The sequence below is a fragment of the Rhododendron vialii genome, chromosome 11a (assembly GCF_030253575.1).
Source record: "Rhododendron vialii isolate Sample 1 chromosome 11a, ASM3025357v1".
NCBI lineage: Eukaryota > Viridiplantae > Streptophyta > Magnoliopsida > Ericales > Ericaceae > Rhododendron > Rhododendron vialii.
The window spans coordinates 15,355,183-15,374,769 of NC_080567.1; the positions used below are offsets into that span (position 1 = coordinate 15,355,183).

At 37.4% G+C, this 19,587-nt stretch overlaps 2 protein-coding genes and 2 long non-coding RNA genes across 9 annotated transcripts in view; 2 read left to right on the forward strand and 2 right to left on the reverse strand.

Moving 5' to 3' along the window:
• The window catches only part of LOC131308591 (formyltetrahydrofolate deformylase 1, mitochondrial-like), a 64,980-nt gene that overhangs the window by 27,047 nt on the left and 18,346 nt on the right, over positions 1–19,587 (forward strand). The window lies entirely within an intron of this gene.
• On the reverse strand, positions 124–10,585 carry LOC131308595 (uncharacterized). Of its 4 annotated transcripts, none has more exons than XR_009194497.1 (4): positions 10,177–10,585; positions 5,270–5,419; positions 2,162–2,212; positions 124–226 (listed from the first exon to the last, which is right to left on the reverse strand). It is a non-coding gene; the product is annotated as an uncharacterized LOC131308595 (long non-coding RNA). The 4 variants fall into 4 exon arrangements; XR_009194498.1 differs by having other exon boundaries at positions 2,162–2,223; XR_009194496.1 differs by lacking the exon at positions 124–226 and having other exon boundaries at positions 785–2,223; positions 10,177–10,584.
• Positions 5,435–13,579, forward strand: LOC131308586 (G-type lectin S-receptor-like serine/threonine-protein kinase RKS1). 3 transcript variants are annotated; one of them, XM_058335533.1, is made up of 7 exons: positions 5,436–7,433; positions 8,687–8,815; positions 11,676–11,815; positions 11,938–12,157; positions 12,269–12,512; positions 12,684–12,834; positions 12,931–13,572. In XM_058335533.1, exons 1-7 carry the CDS (start codon positions 6,155–6,157, stop codon positions 13,243–13,245), a joined length of 2,478 nt encoding a protein of 825 aa, XP_058191516.1. In that variant the 5' UTR covers positions 5,436–6,154; the 3' UTR covers positions 13,246–13,572. The 3 variants fall into 3 exon arrangements, with proteins under 3 accessions (XP_058191515.1, XP_058191517.1, XP_058191516.1); XM_058335532.1 differs by having other exon boundaries at positions 5,435–7,433; positions 11,938–12,512; positions 12,931–13,579; XM_058335534.1 differs by lacking the exons at positions 11,676–11,815; positions 11,938–12,157 and having other exon boundaries at positions 5,435–7,433; positions 12,931–13,576.
• LOC131308596 (uncharacterized) lies at positions 13,910–19,230 on the reverse strand. The gene is made up of 3 exons (XR_009194500.1): positions 19,107–19,230; positions 17,023–17,097; positions 13,910–14,652 (listed from the first exon to the last, which is right to left on the reverse strand). It is a non-coding gene; the product is annotated as an uncharacterized LOC131308596 (long non-coding RNA).

Genomic DNA, 19,587 nt, shown 5'->3' on the forward strand with positions numbered 1-19,587 from the left:
AAAGGATAAATGAGATGATACTGACAGACGCATTCAATTAGGATCAGCCTTTATTTTTTAGACCAACCGTATTACCTAAACAAAGGCAAACATAGATTTCAGCTTTGATATACATCAATGATACCCAATGCCTCTCTCCAATGATAACGAGTGAATATTGGGCACTAATCGCTCACGATGTTGCAATCATTTAAAATCAAGGGGGGGCCAATAGGGGCGGTCGCCCCTGCAAGAAAGAAAAGAAACACTACTATTATATGTAAAAAAACAATTCTATGAAAGTATATAGGCTCGCCCCTGTATAGAATTTTGAAAAAATATACTCCCTCCGTCCCCTTATTATAGTCCAGTATTCCATTTTGGGTTGTCCCTTAATAAGTGTCCATTTGGTAAAGTTAGTGAGTAAAAGTTGGAACATTGTCTATTTTGTCCCTAAAAGTAGATTCTATTTTGAAAAGTTAGTGAGTAAAAAGTGTAATGATGATGGGTAAGTAAGGAAAGTGGAGGAAAAAGTTGATGTGAAAGGTATAATGATGATGTTTTTTTAATAAGTTAGAGTTACGAAGTAGGACATTTAAAAAGGGACGGAGGGAGTATATAATTATAACATTTGAACTGAACTACGAGGATACCAACATTAATTACTAAAGGTTAAGGGCTAAAATATAACAAAAAATAAAAAATTATAGGGTTAATATTATGAATATTCAAGTAAGAAACTTCCACCCAGTGGCGGAGCCACATGAGGACGAGCGGGGGCATGCGCCCCCACTGAATACTCTTTTTTTTTTTTTTCAGATTTTGTATTTTTTCCCTGTAATTGGCTTCTTAAATTATTCTTTGTTTAATTACTTTAATACATTTTGTATATATTTCATTCGCAACTTTTTGTTTCCAATATTACAACAATTCTACTACACTTGCGAAGTGAGATGTTTAATGAATAAAAAGAGTCACGACTCACCATTTGAAACTCCTCAATACATAATGTCCAAATTTGTAAGTGGCTAAGCCATGGGTTATATGCATTATACTTCATTAATTATTCACTATTTTGAAAGTAATCTTGTCTTTGTCAATAGAACTCACAACGCGTGACGAAATTAGAGGTTTAAGCATAAAATTTGAAAAGAAAAGCACATTTTTTCTGATTGGATCAAGATTGCTAAATATTAACATTTTAGTTATTGTGTATCTAACTGCTATTAGACTTGGTCCATTAAGACAATTCAAACAATTGATTATTTTGATAGTTTATGAAATTACTACCTTCCTTACTAAATGTGTTAGCTTTTTTTTAAATTATTTTTAGCACAAGTATTCTTTTATTATTTTGGTGTTGCTAATTATGAATTTTTTTTTTTGTTAACGTGTGTTTAAAAAGTGCCCCCACTATCGTTAATTCCTGGCTACGCCATTGCTTCCACCTTTCGTTAGATGGGTTTAGTGTTTTACAGTTTTATTTCTTTTTGCCCTAAAATCTCAATGGCACACCAAATCCCCCTTAACCCCGCCCCCGTCGGCACAAACTCTCGGCATAAACATCCCCACTTGTTAAGACTTCAAAGGCAATTTCGAGAAAATAGAGACAAAGGAGAAGAGATTTTGGAAACCCTAAGTAATTTTGATGAAATTTAAGTTGTAGGTATGTCTTTCCCCAATTGTTGTTCTAGACATCTCCTAATTCTTTATTTTTTGACTGGTAAGATCAAGTAACATGAAAACCTATGCACTGAATTCGTCTAGTTGTGATGAATGAAAAAAAAGATGAACAATAAAGAAAAATAAGACACATACATCAAGATCGATCTCATTAGTTAAACCGATTTATGTATTTATGTTATTTTGAGTTTTAATGTATTTACGTGATTATACATGTGTATTTATTTATTTTTTCGTATGCACGGTCGCCCCTGCGTGGTGAAATTTCTGGCTCCGTCCCTGTTTAAAATGGGGTTGGGCTAGACTGTTTGTGTATCTATTTAATTCCTGTCTCCTTGGGATCCCACTAATCAAAATATAAATCGGGTACTTTTTTGTTGTTTTTTTTTGCCTCTCTAATGTGGACTCAATGAATAGTAACTTGTGTACCAATCTAAGACTATATAGTAAAGTATGATATTTGATCTCTGTCTACCAAGAAGGACCAGAGAATATTTACCTGTTATGGAGGACTCGGTGCAATTTCCCCGCTGTTGTCATCAACGGTTCCCTTCAAAATAACTAGACATGGTTATAGAAAGCAAAAACATAAATACAATGAAAATATAAAATCTTTAACATACCCAAGCAAACATAAATTCAAAATGATTCACAAACCTTTAGGTTAAATTAATTTTTCCGGTTGTCTTTTTGAATTTCATTAGATTCTCGTCAAACTTCATGGACTCATCAGTCGCCTCGACAAGGAGTCAAAACAACAAAAATTACGATCAAACGCAAAGAAAAAGGATCATTGAAGACAATTTTTTTTGCAAACATTTGTGTTTATTGTCATTAGTGTCGTTTTAACTTTTTTCAATTACAATCTATATTTTTATACCTTTGATTCCTCTCGTACTGATCAAACAATTGATCCTAATAATTTTGAAAAAACCCTGAGCAAAAGACAATGAAAACTAAATAATACCAATTGTTTTAAAAAATTGAGCAAATTCCAGTTTGGTCAATTCCACTAGTGAGCCTAAGGCCTTCACCGGTGCATTTCTTACTATGTTTTCTTATGTTGTTGTCTTTGATTTCATGTTATATTTTGATTGCATAGGAAAATAAATCACAACTAGATAAGCCTTACAAACAGAAAAAAACATATGAAAAAGTCATACAGAACGATGTAGTTGAAGGCAGGCATATCACTCTGAACAAAGAACCATGTAACTGTTTCGGAAAAACTATGTTTTCTATCAGTATTTGTAACCTTAGTTTTGTTCATGATTATAAAATTCAGAATCACACACTAGGGCTCCACCCGGCCTCCCCCATGACACACGCCTCATCTCGAGTGACTGAGTATTGAACTCATTTATGTTTACACTTTCTTGTGTTTTGCTTTATTGGTGCAGGGAAAGGAATTCAAGAAAGTGATGACGAGAACATAGAATTGCCCATCTTTGATAGGTCACTGTTGCAAGGGCAACTAACAACTTTTCTGAAACAAATAAAATTGGAGAGGGAGGTTTCGGCTCTGTTTACAAGATAATTTTGTCTTTTGATGGAATCTATAAAAAACTGGAACGATGAGCATTCTCTAGGAAAGAACTACTTACGAAGTAGTTGCAATGAAAATGACTCGCGTTGATTAGATAGGGGCATCTACCAACTGGAAAAGCCATAGCTGTCAAGAAGCGGCTTTCAACAAATTCCAAACAAGGTCTAAAGCAATTCAAAAATGAGGTTATTTTTGATCGCCAAACTTCAACACCGTAATCTAGTTAGGCTTTTGGATGTTGCATGTGTGGAGAAGAATGAATGCTAGATTACGAGTACATGCCTAATGGAAGCTTGGATTCCTTCATTTTTGGTTTGCCCAATAAACTTTCTTTTTTTTGTTCCTCAGGATTCATACTTGATTAATGGGACACCATATTTTTCACAGAAGTTTTCTGATTGTAACCTAACATGAAATGTCATGATTTTCATCCAGACGCAGAACACGAAGCAAATTGCTCACATGGAGTAGGCGCCTTGATATCATTATTGGGATTGCTCGAGGGGTTCTTCATCTCCATCAAGATTCGAGGTTCAGAATAATTCATAGGGACCTTAAAGCCAGCAATGTGCTACTTGATAATGAGATGAACCCTAAAATTTCAGATTTGGGCTTGGCTAGGTCACCAGTCATCGGGAAAAACAAAAAGGGTGGTCGAAACTTAGTATGTGAGCTTAGTCATGTTTTTTGTTTTACGCGTAATAACCTTAAGCACCAAATTTTCATTTCTTTTTATATTGTTCTGCAGTGGTTATATGGCTCCCGAATACGCAATCGATGGCCTATTTTCAACAAAATCAGATATCTTTAGCTTTGGAGTCATTGTTTTGGAAATAATGAGTGGCAAAAGGAACAGAAAATTCCATCATGCAGACCATGATCTGAACCTTCTTGGACATGTGAGTTCGTTAGTCGAAGAATCTGATAACCTTTTGAGCTCTCATATTTATTTATTTTTTTACATTCTATTTCTTACTATATTTAGCTATTTCAGGCATGGAAACTTTGGATTGATGGACAGGCTTCTGAGTTAATAGATCCACTGATGGAAGGATCATTTTCAATATCTAAGGTGTTGAGATGCATACAAATTGGTCTCCTATGCGTGCAATGCCCTAAAGATAGACCGACTATGTCATCAGTGGTCATAATGTTAGTTTCAGATACTGTCGTTCTGCCCCAGCTCAAGCAACCTGGCTTTTATATTGAAAGGGGTCCCAAGGAGACGCAAAAAAGGTCACCAGCTCAAAGTTCTCCTAGCATCAATGAAGCGACCATGAGTTACCTAGATGCTCGCTACGTATTTTGGATATGGAACAGTACAATTGACAGATGCTTTCGGCTGGAATCAGCCTGTATTATTTAGACCCACTGGCCTCCATATTACCTAAACCAAGCCAAACAGAGATTTAGGCTTTGATAAATGTCTATGATACCCAAGGTCTCTCTCCACATATAAAGAGGGAAATTGGGAATTAAACGGCTAGAATATTTGTGTTTCTATTTCCACGGTCTCCTCGGGATCCCACTAATGAAGATATAAATTGTGTAAATATTTTTTTTGCCTCTGTAATTTAGGTTTGACCTTTAGGGACTTCTGTAGGTTGGTTATCGGGTTTAGGGTTTAGCTCATTCCTATGGTCTTACTTTAACAAATGATACTGAATATCAGCTCTCATTGGTGGTATGAGAGATTAATCAGGTACTACAAATATGAATAATACGCATAAGAATAAGGCTGCAACATGAAAATAAATCTCGTTTATCAAATATGTGCAAAAGCTTGAAAAACTGTCTCTCCTTTGGTTACTTGCTGCAAAAGCTTATCTTAATCCAGTGACAGAATCTTTTAGGACCCCTTCTCTGTTGGGTCTATGAAGAAGTTTGCATGTAAAGAATTTCAGGAAAAGTAGCATCTTCTAGATGACTTCGGAGATCTCTATGAAGAAGTTTGCGTGTAAAGAATTTCAGGAAAAGTAGCATCTTCTAGATGACTTTGGAGATCAAAACAGAAACAAAATCACATTGTGTTGAAACTGTTATGAAAAGTCGGACATTTACCTCATCACAACTTGAATGGATGTTTGAATTTAGTGACTGTTTCCCAAACTTGACCGGGGCATGAATGACAAGGATGAGGCACTCTTTCAAAGTCTTCACTGCTGAACATTTTATGGTTGTTGGGTCCGTTGAAAATCACAAGCCAATCTCCTAAAGCAATCATAAGAGAACTGTTAAACGTGACACAAATGAACTAAAGAGGTAAACCAACAACCACAAAAACTCAATCACAGATCAAGGACCATGGATCTCATTTGATTGCAAGCTTCAGAATTCAGACCCAAAACACATAAAAGGTGGCTCACAAAAATGACTGTAGTGACATCCCTGACCAAATAAAAAATGTACGTTTTTTGTTTTTGGCAAAATGACACTTTATACTTCTCTTAAGGAAAACCCAGCAAGCTACGCCTTCAAACTAAAGATGTACAGTTGTCTACAGAAAACTATACGTTTATTAAAATGAAGAGATGACTATACTTTCAAAATTAAGTGTCCTATAGATTATGCCAAAGAAATGCCCAAAAAGGATTGATTGGTGTTATATGATAGACTTCCCTTAACATCTTCTCATAAATTAAGGTCCCTTGAAAGTACTACGTGCTTTTGTCTTAACAGATCTCAGTCCTGTAGTCCCAGAGCAATGAAAAGGTCACGCAAGACGTCTGAGTATTCAATCAGTTCTTTTATAATCACATCAACCCAATTTCGTTATACTTTTTCCATGATGTTGAGTCAAATCTATTGACTATATTGCCTTTGGTATTGACCATAACATCTAAGAATCAAACCTCAATTATGAGAAGCAGAGGAAGATTTACTCTGCTACTAAGGCGTCCCTAAATTTAACCAGTGAACATAACGAATAAATTGCAAACCCAAAAAATGGATCCTGAAAAGGGCGTCTTCAATTTATTGCTTCCATTTCTTTTACTCAGAGTTTGCACTTCCACTGACACCATAACTCCAAACCAATCCATCAAAGATGGGGATCTTTTGGTGTCAAATGGGGAGACCTTCGCACTGGGGTTTTTCAGCCCAGAAAATTCTAATCGTCGATATGTCGGAATATGGTACAACAAGATCTCAGAGCAAACTGTTGTTTGGGTGGCCAATAGAGAGAAACCAATCAATGGTCCCTCTGGAGTATTGTTCCTCAACCAGGATGGGAACCTTGCCATCTACGACAATAGCCAAAACATTACACACTGGGACACAAATCTTTCAGTAGCAGAAACAGGCACAAATACAAGTACGTTTTATTCAGCTCGGCTCATGGATTCGGGAAATTTTGTTTTGTTCCAAGGTGATACTGTAAGTGACGTTGTCTGGCAAAGTTTTGATCATCCTACGAATACCATGCTACCACACATGAAGCTTGGGCTAGACCTGAGGACCGGTCTTGACCGGATCCTCACGTCTTGGAAGTCAAGAGATGACCCGGGTGTTGGACAATACTCCTACAGGGTGGAACCAAGTGGGTCACCCCAATTAGTGCTTTACAACGGCTCAGTGCGAGTGTGGCGAAGCACACCCGTATGGATCGAGAATGAAATGAGTGGTAGTCCCAATACGACGTACTGGTTCTTATTCAACGCTAGTTACATTGACAATCAAGATGAAGTATCTACAGTGTATACCCTAATCAACAACTCAATTGCGTCTACAAAGTTTGTGGATGAATCTGGGTCCATACAAATGGTTTCGTGGCTCGGTAGATGGGTGCGGTTCTACTCAGTCCCCGAGGACCAGTGTGACAATTACAGAAGGTGTGGCGTTTATGGTGATTGCGACTCAAACAATGGGCGTGAGTTTGAGTGCACATGCCTTCCAGGGTACGAGCCTAGATCAACAGACGAGTGGTACTTGCAGGATGCGTCGGGTGGGTGCGTGAAGAAGCGCCAGGCACTAGCCATGTGCGGGAATGGAGACGGGTTTGTGAAGATTGCAAAAGCAAAGATGCCAGATACATCCAAGGCACTTGTGTGGAAGAACTTGAGCATGCAGGAGTGCAAGGAGAAGTGCCTGAGAAACTGTTCTTGCACAGCATACGTAGTTGGAGGGAGGGGCATCTGCATCACATGGTATGGAAATTTGATGGATGTAAGAAGGTTCCCTGATGGAGGACAAGATTTATACGTACGGGTTGACGCAATTGAATTAGGTAAGTCATTTTGAGGTAAAGTTCGAATATAAAACATTGTCTCTGCTATTATATGGGTCTGTCCGGGCTCAAGATTTTTTTTCCAGGATCAGATTGTTATTATATATTAGCTAGGAGTAAGTATGGACCAGATTGATTCTGTTTATGTGGTAAACCATGAACCAACCCAGCACTTACGTATTGAAGATTCCGAGGACCAAAATAATCTGCAAAATGCATATAACCGAAGCACGAACCACACTTACGTCTAATGTGTTATTACATACTGTATTAGACAGTTCGGTTACAGTTTACAAAGCATTTGAGGCAAAAACAATTTGCATAAATTTTTCAAAATAAAACTTGATTTTGAACCAATTTCATTAAGATCACCAAAGTCGCTAAAGTAAATTAAAACTCACTGATAGTTAATAAAGTATGTGTTAATTATATAGGCTAAAAGTATATCATTGAGTCTATTAATATCTAGTGGTTTTCAAATAAAGTACCAATTAAATGTAATATAATAAGTTGTGGTCCAGATCCATTCGGAACCAAAACTGTGAGAATAAATCCACAAACCAAACCATTTGATTCATCTTTCATATAAACCGGGACGAGACCACACTACTAAAAAACCAAATCAAATCGGCCAGTTTGGATTGATTTTGCTCACCCCTAGGCAATCAGACCCAATTGTAGATCCTTGTGATATAGTTTGCCATACAACAAGGGAAAAAAATACAAGTATGTTGTCAAGTTGTGAATCGGTCTTTTTAAAACCAAAAAAGAAACGTCAAGATAAATTCACTTACAAATATCATTGCTACATCATTCTACTTGAAGATTTAAATATCTAGAATAGCACTTTGCATTTTGAAAAGCTCTACAATTTAGGGGTTGAGGCTATATTATTAAATTCCGAAAACAACAGAGGCTATGAATACTCCTTTGTATAAATACTAATAATTAGTGGCAAAACTAAAAAATAAGAGGCAAGTTACCACAAAGGCACAAATTCATTAGTTAGCAAACTAAATCACGAGGATATAAAATTAGCCACCAACTTATGGGATAAGAACTTTTTCACATTCACTAACCTAGAAATAACTGCATTACTGCATTTCTGTTATCTTTCAATACCTACTTGAAAATAAACTATGGTACTATTTCAGAGTGAAAAGACTACCTTGAAGCGTGAAAAAATACACCATTTTGCATAACATAGTATCTGCGATTTGATCATTTGAGGGCCATGATTTTCTTCTATTCAGCTCAATACTTGAAGAAATCCAGAAGTCTTAACGGAAAGAAGGTGGCCATATTGGTGGCATCTGTTGTCTTGACGTCATTCTTGATTATCTCCTTTGTCTGTTGGTTGGTGATGAAGAAGAGAAGAAAATGTAAGCGAAATTGCTTTTCCTAAATCTTGCATTTCTACTCTGTTTTCCTTGTATTATTTTCCTTATAGTTGATTTGGTTGCATAGGAACCTAGGTTTTAAAATCTCGGGGTTATCATATTGGGCAATAAGAAATGGTTTTTGAGCCTTCAGATACACCCCAATATACTAGTGAGATGGAAAATTGCATGCGTATGGAGCAGTTCCTGTTAGGTATCAGTTTTTTTTATTCATGGACCGGTTTACGGTTTGTTACGGCCAATATACTCGACCGTTATGGAGGATTTAGGCACTCTAAATCTTCTTTTTGTCAAAAACAATTTTCAAAAATTCATGACTACTACAACCGATTCCCTTTGCCTGTGTCATTTGATACTCCCATGGCTATAACACTGCAATCGCAACCATTACGAGTCGTGATGCCGTTATTAGAAAAATTAATCACTACCAAGTAATGCTAATGCAGGCAGTAAAACATAAAATGCCTTGAGCATCTGTATAACACTATGTAGCACGGATACTTCGTCAGAGTCAAAGTATCGGTGTCGGTGCTTTTCGAACACCAATACTCTTCGGCTATGAAGCACCGAAACTCGTAAAGGTCGTTGTGTCCGCGTATTGGACATAGGGACACGACTAAATACGTATTGGACATGCCATGTGGTGTCTTCCTTGAGGGTTTTTTTTTTGTTGCAGAAGGGAGCATGCAGGGGGGGGGGGGGGGGGGGAGGGGGGGAGGATGTGCAATATTTAAAAAAAAAAATATCGGGTGTAAACATGCTATTACTCAAATGTTTAGGTTTTAGTGGAATTAAAGCTATATAAGCAATACTAAAACATCGACAAAACAAATATCGATCAGTCAATTCAAGCAGCCAAGCAGGAATCCTAGATCAACATCATCAATTGAAGCAGTCTCTCTCTCTCTCTCTCACTTTGTGTGTGTGTAAGTCGTCGTATATGTGTGTGTGTGTGTGTATTTATATTTATATTTATATTAAAATATATATATATATATATATATATATATATATATATATTTATTTATTTATGTATGCACTGCTATACATATTGTCACTGTATATATTTGGTACATCAGAGTATATCTAACTAATATAGTTATATATATGTGTATATGTGCTAGCTATGTAGCACAGACACGAACACCGGGAATTCAAAAAAAAAAAGGGATACGGACACAGCAGGGACACACCATGTGTATATTTAAATATATATTATTTTTCCACACACACATATATATACATATATACCGAAAGCAAAAGTGAGAGAGAGACAAGATCAAATACAAACACACACACGTATATACACATACCGAGAGAGAGTGAGTGAGAGAGAGACATACATACATACCGAGAGTGAGAGAGAGAGATTGCGAGACTCGAAGAGATATTGCGAGAGCTGCTGTCGATCGTGAGATAGCTCTGAGCTGCTGTTGATTGTGAGAGAGATGAGAGAGAAGCCAATTAGGGTTTAAAGTAGTCGATATATGTTTTAATTATGTTTTAACCCAAAACTTTGAGTAATAACATATTTACCCCCAAAAAAATTTTAAAAATACAAATGCACCCCCGTCGTGTTCCCATACGTGTCCCACCTGTGTCACCCCGTGTCCCCGTCAAAAATTTAAACTAAATTATTTGACACACCACGTGGCATGTGGTGTGTTGGAAACATTTCTAGCCGTGTCCCCCGTGTCCTAACACACCGATACGACGACCTAGAGGAGTGTCGGTGCATCATAATGTGCTAGTATAACATATATATCTTATCAAAAAAAAGTTACTCCCTCCATCCCCTTTTTAAAGTCCAGTATACCATTTTAGGTTGTCCCTTAATAAGTGTCTATTTTGTAAGTTAGTGGGTAAAAGTTGGTACATTTTTCATTTTGCCCCTAAAACTAGATTCCATTTTGAAAAAGTTAGTGAGTAAAAATGTAATGATGATGTCTCTGTAGAGGGTAAGTAGGGAAAGTGGAGGTAAAAGTTGATGTAAAAGGTGTAATGATGATGTTTTTTTAATAAGTTGGAGTTACAAAACGGAACACTTAAAAAAGGACGGAGGGAGTATATAAATATACACATATTTTTGTGTCCCCGGCTGTGTCCATGTCTCCATTATTTTAGAATTTTCGTGTCCCGTATATGTGTCCGTGTCCGTATTAGCATCCGTATCTGTGTCCATGCTACATAGCTCTCCAAAAAAATTCTGAACATGTGTTTGCCACTCAAATCCAAAGTGCCCTAATTTTTGCTCAACGTTTGTAGTTTAGACACTCCGGGGACCCTATAAAAAATGATCCGGACACAGAAGACACATTATGGGTGTTAAACGAAACAATTAACACTCTCTTGTTAAAGCTTAGAGAAGTTTTTCATCTTTGTATGACATACGATAGGACACACATATTATGAAATAATCTTTGTTGGAATACTTTTGTGAAAAATGTGATGACAAATAAGGATTTAAGGTAAATATGATATTAAATATTTAGAATTATAGCCCTTTTTATTCAAATGATTGCATACACAAACATTATTTAAGATGTGTCCCAGTGCCCCCCATTTTTAAAAAATTTACGTGTCGGAGTGACGGTGTCGTGTCCTTGTTGCTGCTACATATAGAATAATGTGGCCAGACTGTGGGTCTGTCACCGTAAACAAAGACACAATTCTGCACGAATTACTTTTTTCACCAGTATTTGAAACCTTGCTTTACGGGTAAGAGAGAGAGAATTAAGAACAAGATATAGAATAAAATTGGTTTGTCTTGCGTTCCTTATTTCAGGGTAACCAAATATTGAATGTAATCAGTATGTCTTCTAATGTGTTTTGTGATTACCAGATGGAGGATTCGATAATCAAGACAATGACCAAGAAAACATAGAATTAACCATCTTTGAAATAGACTCCATTGCAAGGGCAACGAACAACTTTTCTGATACATATAAAATTGGAGAAGGTGGTTTTGGATCCGTGTACAAGGTAAATTTATTCCACTGCATCTACGCTATTTTAGTGGGCAGATGAAAATTCTCCAAAAGAGAGGGAAATAGTTGTAAAATTTGGCATGATGATCACAGCATATCCTATGTTGATTCCTGTAGGGTCAGCTATCAATTGGAAAAGAGTCTAAAGACATAGCTGTCAAGCGGCTCTCAAAAAATTCCACACAAGGTCTAAAAGAATTCAAAAATGAGGTTATCTTGATTGCCAAACTTCAACATCGTAATCTAGTTAGGCTTTTGGGATGTTGCATCCACGGAGAGGAAAGAATCTTAGTTTACGAGTACATGCCTAATGGAAGCTTGGATTCCTCCATTTTTGGTTTGCCCTCTCAACTTTCCACTTTTGCTTGCCTTCATAATTTATATTTGACAAATACAAGTAGAGTAGGTATGATCAAAGTTGTTCTCAGAATTATGTTTCACCAAGCAGGTCTAGAGAGAGCACAAAATAAATTGCTCACATGGAGGATGCGCTTGGATATCATTATGGGAATTGCTCGAGGGGTTCTTTATCTTCACCAAGATTCAAGATTGAGAATCATTCATAGGGATCTTAAAGCTAGCAATATACTACTTGACAGTGAGATGAATCCTAAGATTTCAGATTTTGGTCTGGCTAGGGCTTTTGAAGGTGATCACTGTTCGGAAAAAACAAAAAGGGTGATTGGAACTTAGTAAGTGACCTAAGTCATGTTTCCTTGTTTATTGTGGAAGCCATATTTTAATTACTTGATAACCTAGCTCAAAAAGTTAGCATGTTTCTGTTGCAAAGTCATGGGATAAAGGAGGACTCCTATCTTAAGATCATATTCGCACTAATCTCTAATAACTTCAACATGATGCAGCGGTTACATGTCACCAGAATACGCAATTGATGGCCTATTTTCAACAAAATCAGATGTTTTTAGCTTCGGAGTCATAGTTTTAGAAATAATTAGTGGGAAAAAGAACAGACAATTCCAACATCCAGACCACGATCTTAACCTTCTTGGACATGTAAGTTCACCGACAAAGAATATGATCTCCTTTTCAATTTCGTCATATTTTTCTCGGTGTTTGGTATCTAATCAGAACTATATTGAGCCATTTCAGGCATGGAACCTTTGGACTAAAGGAAAGGCTTCTGAACTATTAGATTCGCTGATGGAGCACTCATCTCCAATGTCAAACGTTTTAAGGTGCATACAGATTGGTCTCCTCTGTGTGCAGAAATGCCCAGAAGATAGGCCAAGTATGTCATCTGTGGTCTTAATGTTCGTTTCTGAGAGTGTAATGTTGCCCCAGCCCCAGCAACCTGGATTTCATACAGAAAGGAGTTCCAAAGAGACACATGATCGTTCCCCAGCACAAACCCAAAGTTCTTCTAGCATCAATGAAGTGACCATGACACAGCTAGAGGCTAGATGAAATGTCTTTCCATGAGAAAGGATATGTAAGCCCAAACTGACGAATGTGTTCAGCTGAGATTGGCCAGTGTTATGGTTGATGGACCATATTACCTATACTTGTAGCAACAGAGGTAGGGGCCTAGAAATCATGCTATACGCCCACAATGCAAATGTCTTCCCCTGTGTTACAAGCACCGATGAGGCATTTTTTCACCAGAGTTACCTTTTGGTAAAAGTGATGTTGAGCTAGAATGCTTATGCATCCATTTTCCTGCATTTATTCAAGTTGTGCTAACATGTGTAAGTCGGCAATATATTCACGACCCTCATAACTTTACAATTTGCATGGTATTACTTAACTCCAACAATAAGTTGTAAGAGGTTTTAATAGAAAGCCTGGAAAGAAAGTGATTTATGACTAAATTCAGAGGATTTGATAATTGTTGGCTTTATAGATTAAAAGGGTCTTGCATATATTAACAATAATCGGAATTTGCTCTTGAAAATAACTTCTGTTCAAAGTAATTTCACCTCTCCAAGAGCCAAGCAACCATATGTATGAATACTTGTTTATACATATATCCATACATGTATATGTAAGCACTAAGCGCAAAAGCTTGATAAAGTATCTGTATCAAACCATATCAACAATCTTTCTCTTGTTAAATTGCTACAGAAGTGTACCTAAATCCAGCAAGACAAATCCTGTTGGAACCCTTTTCCATTGGGCCTATGGAGTTTGTGTTCAACTATTTTGGGGACAATTTACATGTCAAAAACATAAGAAATCAAACTGGTTGAAGTTGTTTTTTTCTTTTCACAAGGATGTTATGTGTTCTTCACTTGTGTTCTCTATTTCAACAGCTAACAGACAGGGTACACTGCAAACCCAAACATGGTTTCTGGAAAATGGGGTTTCAAGTTATTCGTCTCATTTCTGTTACTCGTAATTTGCTTTTCCATTGACACCATAATTCCAAACCAAAGATGAGGACCTATTGGTGTCCAATAGTGAGATCTTTGCACTTTGGATTTATTGTCCAAGAAATTTCCGATATATAGGAATTTGGTACAACATGATCTCAGAGCAACAGTTGTTTGGGTTGCCATAAAACAAGTCAATGGAACCTCTGGAGTTATATTCCTCAACCAGAATGGAAATCTTGTCATCCAAGACCGTAACTTTAGTGTTATACTCTGGAGACAAATGTTCCAGCAGCAGAAACTAGATCTCATTCAGGTTGGCTCATGGATTCAGCAAATTCGAACGTAATACAGGGAGTAGTGTGGTTGTTTGGCAATGTTTTGATCATCCCATAAATACTTTACTGCCAAACATAAAGCTTGGGGTGGACTAGAGAACCAGCCTCAACCGGATCCTCACGTCTTGGAAGTCTAGAGATGAACCTGGTGCATGACAATACTCCTACATGATGGAACCAAGTGGCTCACTCCAATTAGTGCTTTACAACGGCTCAGTGCGAGTATAGAGAACCTTACCCACATGCATACGGAATGAAGCCGCAAGATTACTCACGCTTTCATATTCAACGAATCAGCACTAGTTATATTGAGAATCAAGATGAAGTAACTATGGTGTATGCACTGACAAATGACTCAATTGTGTCGACATTGTTCGTGGATGAATTTGGGTCCACACAAATGGTTTCATGGCTGGGTAGATGGGTCGAGTTCTACTCCATTCCCAAGGACCGTTGTGATTACAGATGGTGTGGCAATTATGTTGATTGTGACTCAAATTATGGACACGAGTTCTAGTGCACATGCCTACAAAGGTACAGAGCATAGGTGAACAAATAAGTGCTACTTGTGGGATGCATCGGGTGAGCGCATGACGAAGCGCGAGGACTTTCCATGGTTGGGAAAGAACACAGGTTTGTGAAGGTCGCAAAAGCAAAGATGCCATATACATACAAAGGCATGCGGGTGGATGAGATAGCATGCAGGAGTGATTGGAAACTGTTCTTGCACGGCTTACGTAGGACTGAGGGGGATCTGCATCACATGGTATGGAAATTTAATGGATGTACAAATGATACCTAATGGGGAACTAGACTTGTATTTATGGGTCGATGCAGTTGAATTAGGTACGTCTTTCTGCTCAAGGTTTCTCTTGTATGATTTCGCCAAAAAGTGTAAAACTGCATGAGAGTATTGTTTGCTATTATCATCCAGACCCAGTAAGAACCAAATTCTAGGTGGCTCTATCGTAACTCATTAAATTCCATTTTGAGTAATGCCATAAAAAAGGAAAAAGGATACCAAAAATTTGTGAATAATAATGATGTCAAATTGTGGCCCTATCAATTTAAACACAGTAGTCATCAAAGATGATGCTAATGGGAAAATGTCACTGCTACATCATTATTAGCATTCCAGATGCAAAGTTGTTTCACTATTTGAGGATAAAAATGAAAATAGGTGAGGCTAGGAATGATCCTCACAACACAATTAGTACCAACAAATATGAGCAACATTTAAAATAAGAGGCAAAAGATACCAGTCATCAGCCTGGCAATTAAATATTTCTCAACAACATCAAAAGATCCAAAATTTGACCTATATTTGCTATTTTAGTTTCATTCTCATTTTGAATCTTTCAGGAACAACTGCAGCATTATGCAATTGTGATCTTTCGGTAACTTTGTAAATTGAAAGTACAGCGTTATTTTAATACTAGAGATAACATGACCTTGGACCATGCTAAGTGATGCATACCATTATTTCTTTTGCTATTTGATGAGACAATGACCTTGTATTTTCTCATTTCAGCTCAACATAAAAAAAAGGTCCAGAAGTTTTGTTGGAAAGAAGATGGCCATTGTGGTGATTACTGCTGCCTTGACGCCATTCATGATTATCTTCCTAGTTTGTTGGTTGGTGATGACTGATGAAGAAGAGAAGAGGAGGTAAGCAAAATTCCTTTTTCATTAACCTTGCACTTGTTACTATTTTTCTTTAGCTCTCTTTTCAATATTCTATTTTGATTCAAGCTAGATTTAGTTACATGTCTAAATTTCCTTTTACTCTACGAAATCTCAAAATCTATGATTGGCGGCATGCGTTGATACGACATCGACGGCCTCTTTTCTAGGAATTCAGATGTTTTTAGCCTCGGAGTCATTGTTTCTACAACAATGAACCGCATAGAAAACTATGGAAAAGGTATTAATGTGCTAGCTCGGACTCCTGTGCATGCCAACTTGCCGTCAAGACAGGCCAAATATGTCACCGGTGGCATTAATATTGGCATCGGAGAGTGTTATTTTGCCCCAGCCCAAGCAACTTGGCCTTTGTATATAGAGAATTCCCAATGAGGCAAGTGATTCTTCGCTGCCTCAAAATATTTCCACCATCAATGAAGAGACCATGGTACACCCTAGAGGCTCGATAAAACATTTTGATACTAAAATGATCCCTCCCTATACGTTCAGGGTACTGATGTCTAACCCCAATGTCGAAGATGGAATAAGGGCTCTATCTTTGCTAATCTATGCTCTTCAGCTGTATATATTTGTCATAAAGTTTCTATCTGTGCGGTGTTACCTTACTGACACGTGGCGTTAGTAGCAAAATAGGATATTTGTTCAACCGTTGACTATCTACTAGTATGAATATTTATGACTAGTATGCAATTCAGTAACCTAGAACTTCTTATCAACAAGGAAAAGCTTTGCACACATAAGGAAATACATATTCCTATAAAATCAGTGAGATCAAGTCCACTAATTAATAGTTCCAAACTTAAACAAAGAGGGCTTCGAAAGATGCATACCACTTACTCATGCAGCTGCAGGAAACTTAAAGGCCAAAAAGTGGCAAAATGACTTTCCCCTTCGGCCTTTACTTCCTGACCACATGACGAATAAACATAAAACTGGGTATTATACACGATTTAGACGAATCATGAAAAGGTTTAAGCTTCACAAGCCAGGAACTGTAATAGTGTAATACCTTCAAACAATGGAAAGAAAGAGATGTTAGGCAATAGTTGGATAATAAAGAGTAGACCTCAGAGAAGCAACATAATCTAGAACCTATGAAGCACCGACACCTCTAGAAGTCGAAGAATCGCAGTGTCAGAACACGGGGACACGGGGACACCACGGGACACCGCGGAGATACGTACGGGACATGCCACGTGGCGTGTCCCATATTTTAATATTAAATTTTGAGGGGGACACCGCTGGGGACACGGCGGGACACCGCTGGGGACACCGATGGGGACACGGCAGGGGCCAAACTGCAATTTTTAAAAAAAATTTGGGGGCCAAACTGTAATTTTTTTAAAAATTCGAGGTCAAACTGTAATTTTTGAAAAAATTCGGGGTCAAACTGTAATTTTTTTTTAAAAAATTCGGGGCCAAATTATTATTATTTTTTAAATTTCTGGGTGCTAAACTATAATTATTTATTTATTTATATATAAATAAATAAATAAATATACACGTGGCGTGTCCCCCGCCGTGTCCGTGTCCCCATTTTTTCAGAATTCCCGTGTCCCGGTGTCGGTTTCGGTGTCCGTATCCGTGTCCGTGTCCGTGTCCGTGTCAGTGCATCATAGTCTAGAACCAAAAATAAAGATACTCTATCCAGGCAATTGTGAAGAAAATCAACATCCCCTGTGAACAGAGTCAAAGTCAAAGTCACGGTCACGGGCGGCTCCACTATGTCCCGAGGGGTTCAAGCGAACCCGCTGGGTTCAAAAAATGTACTAAAATTTTGTATTTTCTAACCATATAGTTTGATTTTTCTTCCATTTGTCGATACAGAATCATTTCTATCTAGCTAAAGTAAATGAAAGTTTACTTAAATATATGACTACCAAACCAAACCAAACTGAGCCTTATGTCTCAATCAATTGGGGTCAGCTACATGAATCCTTTTTCTCCATTGAGCTCTGTCAAAGGCCACTTGTTCACTTAAACCCATTAGACTCATATCTTTGTGCACAACAGCATCTAATGTCAATTTAGGTCTTTCCCTCCTCGTAGCATTGCTACATAACGCTATTCTATCCGGCTCTCTTAACTACTGCATCTCCAAGTTTACAGTAAACATGCTCAAACCACCTTAGCTTATTTTCCCTCAACTTCTCCTCTCTAGGTGCTACACCTACCATCTCACAAACTGTTTCATTTATAATCCTATCTCATCTAGTTTTACCGCACATTCACCTCAACATTCGCATTTCCGCTACACTCATCTTGCTCACTTGTTGTTTCTTAATAGGCCAACATTTTGTCCCATGCATCACTAGTCTAACGGCAGTTATATACTTAAATATATGAATAAGTAGATAAAATATAGCTCAACACAACAAAACAAACTAGGCCGAATAAATTTTCAACCAAAAGAAATCTATTTTATAGAAGAAGGCATTCGAACTTTTTTTCCCTTCTTTTTAATCTTTTTGTCACCGCTTAACTAAAATTCTGGACCCTCTAAACTAAAATTTTGGAGCCACCCCAAGTCACGGTTAACTCGGTTTTACAATGAAAATAACAGAAAACAGAACATTAGGAAACAACATCTAGCATTCTCCATTACCACTAACTTGATTGAATTGTTGACGACTCCTATATTACACAAGCCACAATCAGCATTTTATTTAATGTGTTCATGCTGCCCTGGACAAGAGGCGGTTCAATTTGTCAAATTTGCAGAACGATTTCTAGAGTAGAAAGTTGTAGAGGGAGGCGATTAACAAACTACCACGTTTCTAACCAATCAAAAGTCAAAACCTAATCATAAAATGGTAATTGGAACCGAAGACGGCAAAAAAACACGTAACAAATGAAAATGGGGTGCAGACATAAGGTGCGATGCGTAAAAAGAACAAGGTAGAGAGAGACTGACGTAAAGCTGAATCAAGCACATGAACAAGGAGTTATACAGTGGCGCCATGGATGCCGGCGACAAATAGATGGCGAGATGAGAGAGAGAGAGAGACGAGTAAGGGCGTTCCGCTAACAGAAAGTCTATTGACACAGACTTTTCATACACATATCATGCACAGATCATTATGTGGGGTCCATTATAGATCTCACAAAATGATCCAAACTGCTCATTAAATGTAAAATATTTTTTTAAGGGTTTCTACAAAAAATCAACTCAATCCGATACCTATAGGCTCTCGATCCAATCATTTAACTTTTCATTATCATGATATCTGAATGAAAAGTTAGATTATTGGATCAAGCTTTTATATGTATTGGATTGAGTTGATTTTTCGCATGGACACTCGAAAAAATATTTTACATTTAATGAACGGCTCGAATTGTTTATATGAGACCCATAGTGAGCTCCACATTAAAATCTGTGCACGGTCTATGCATAG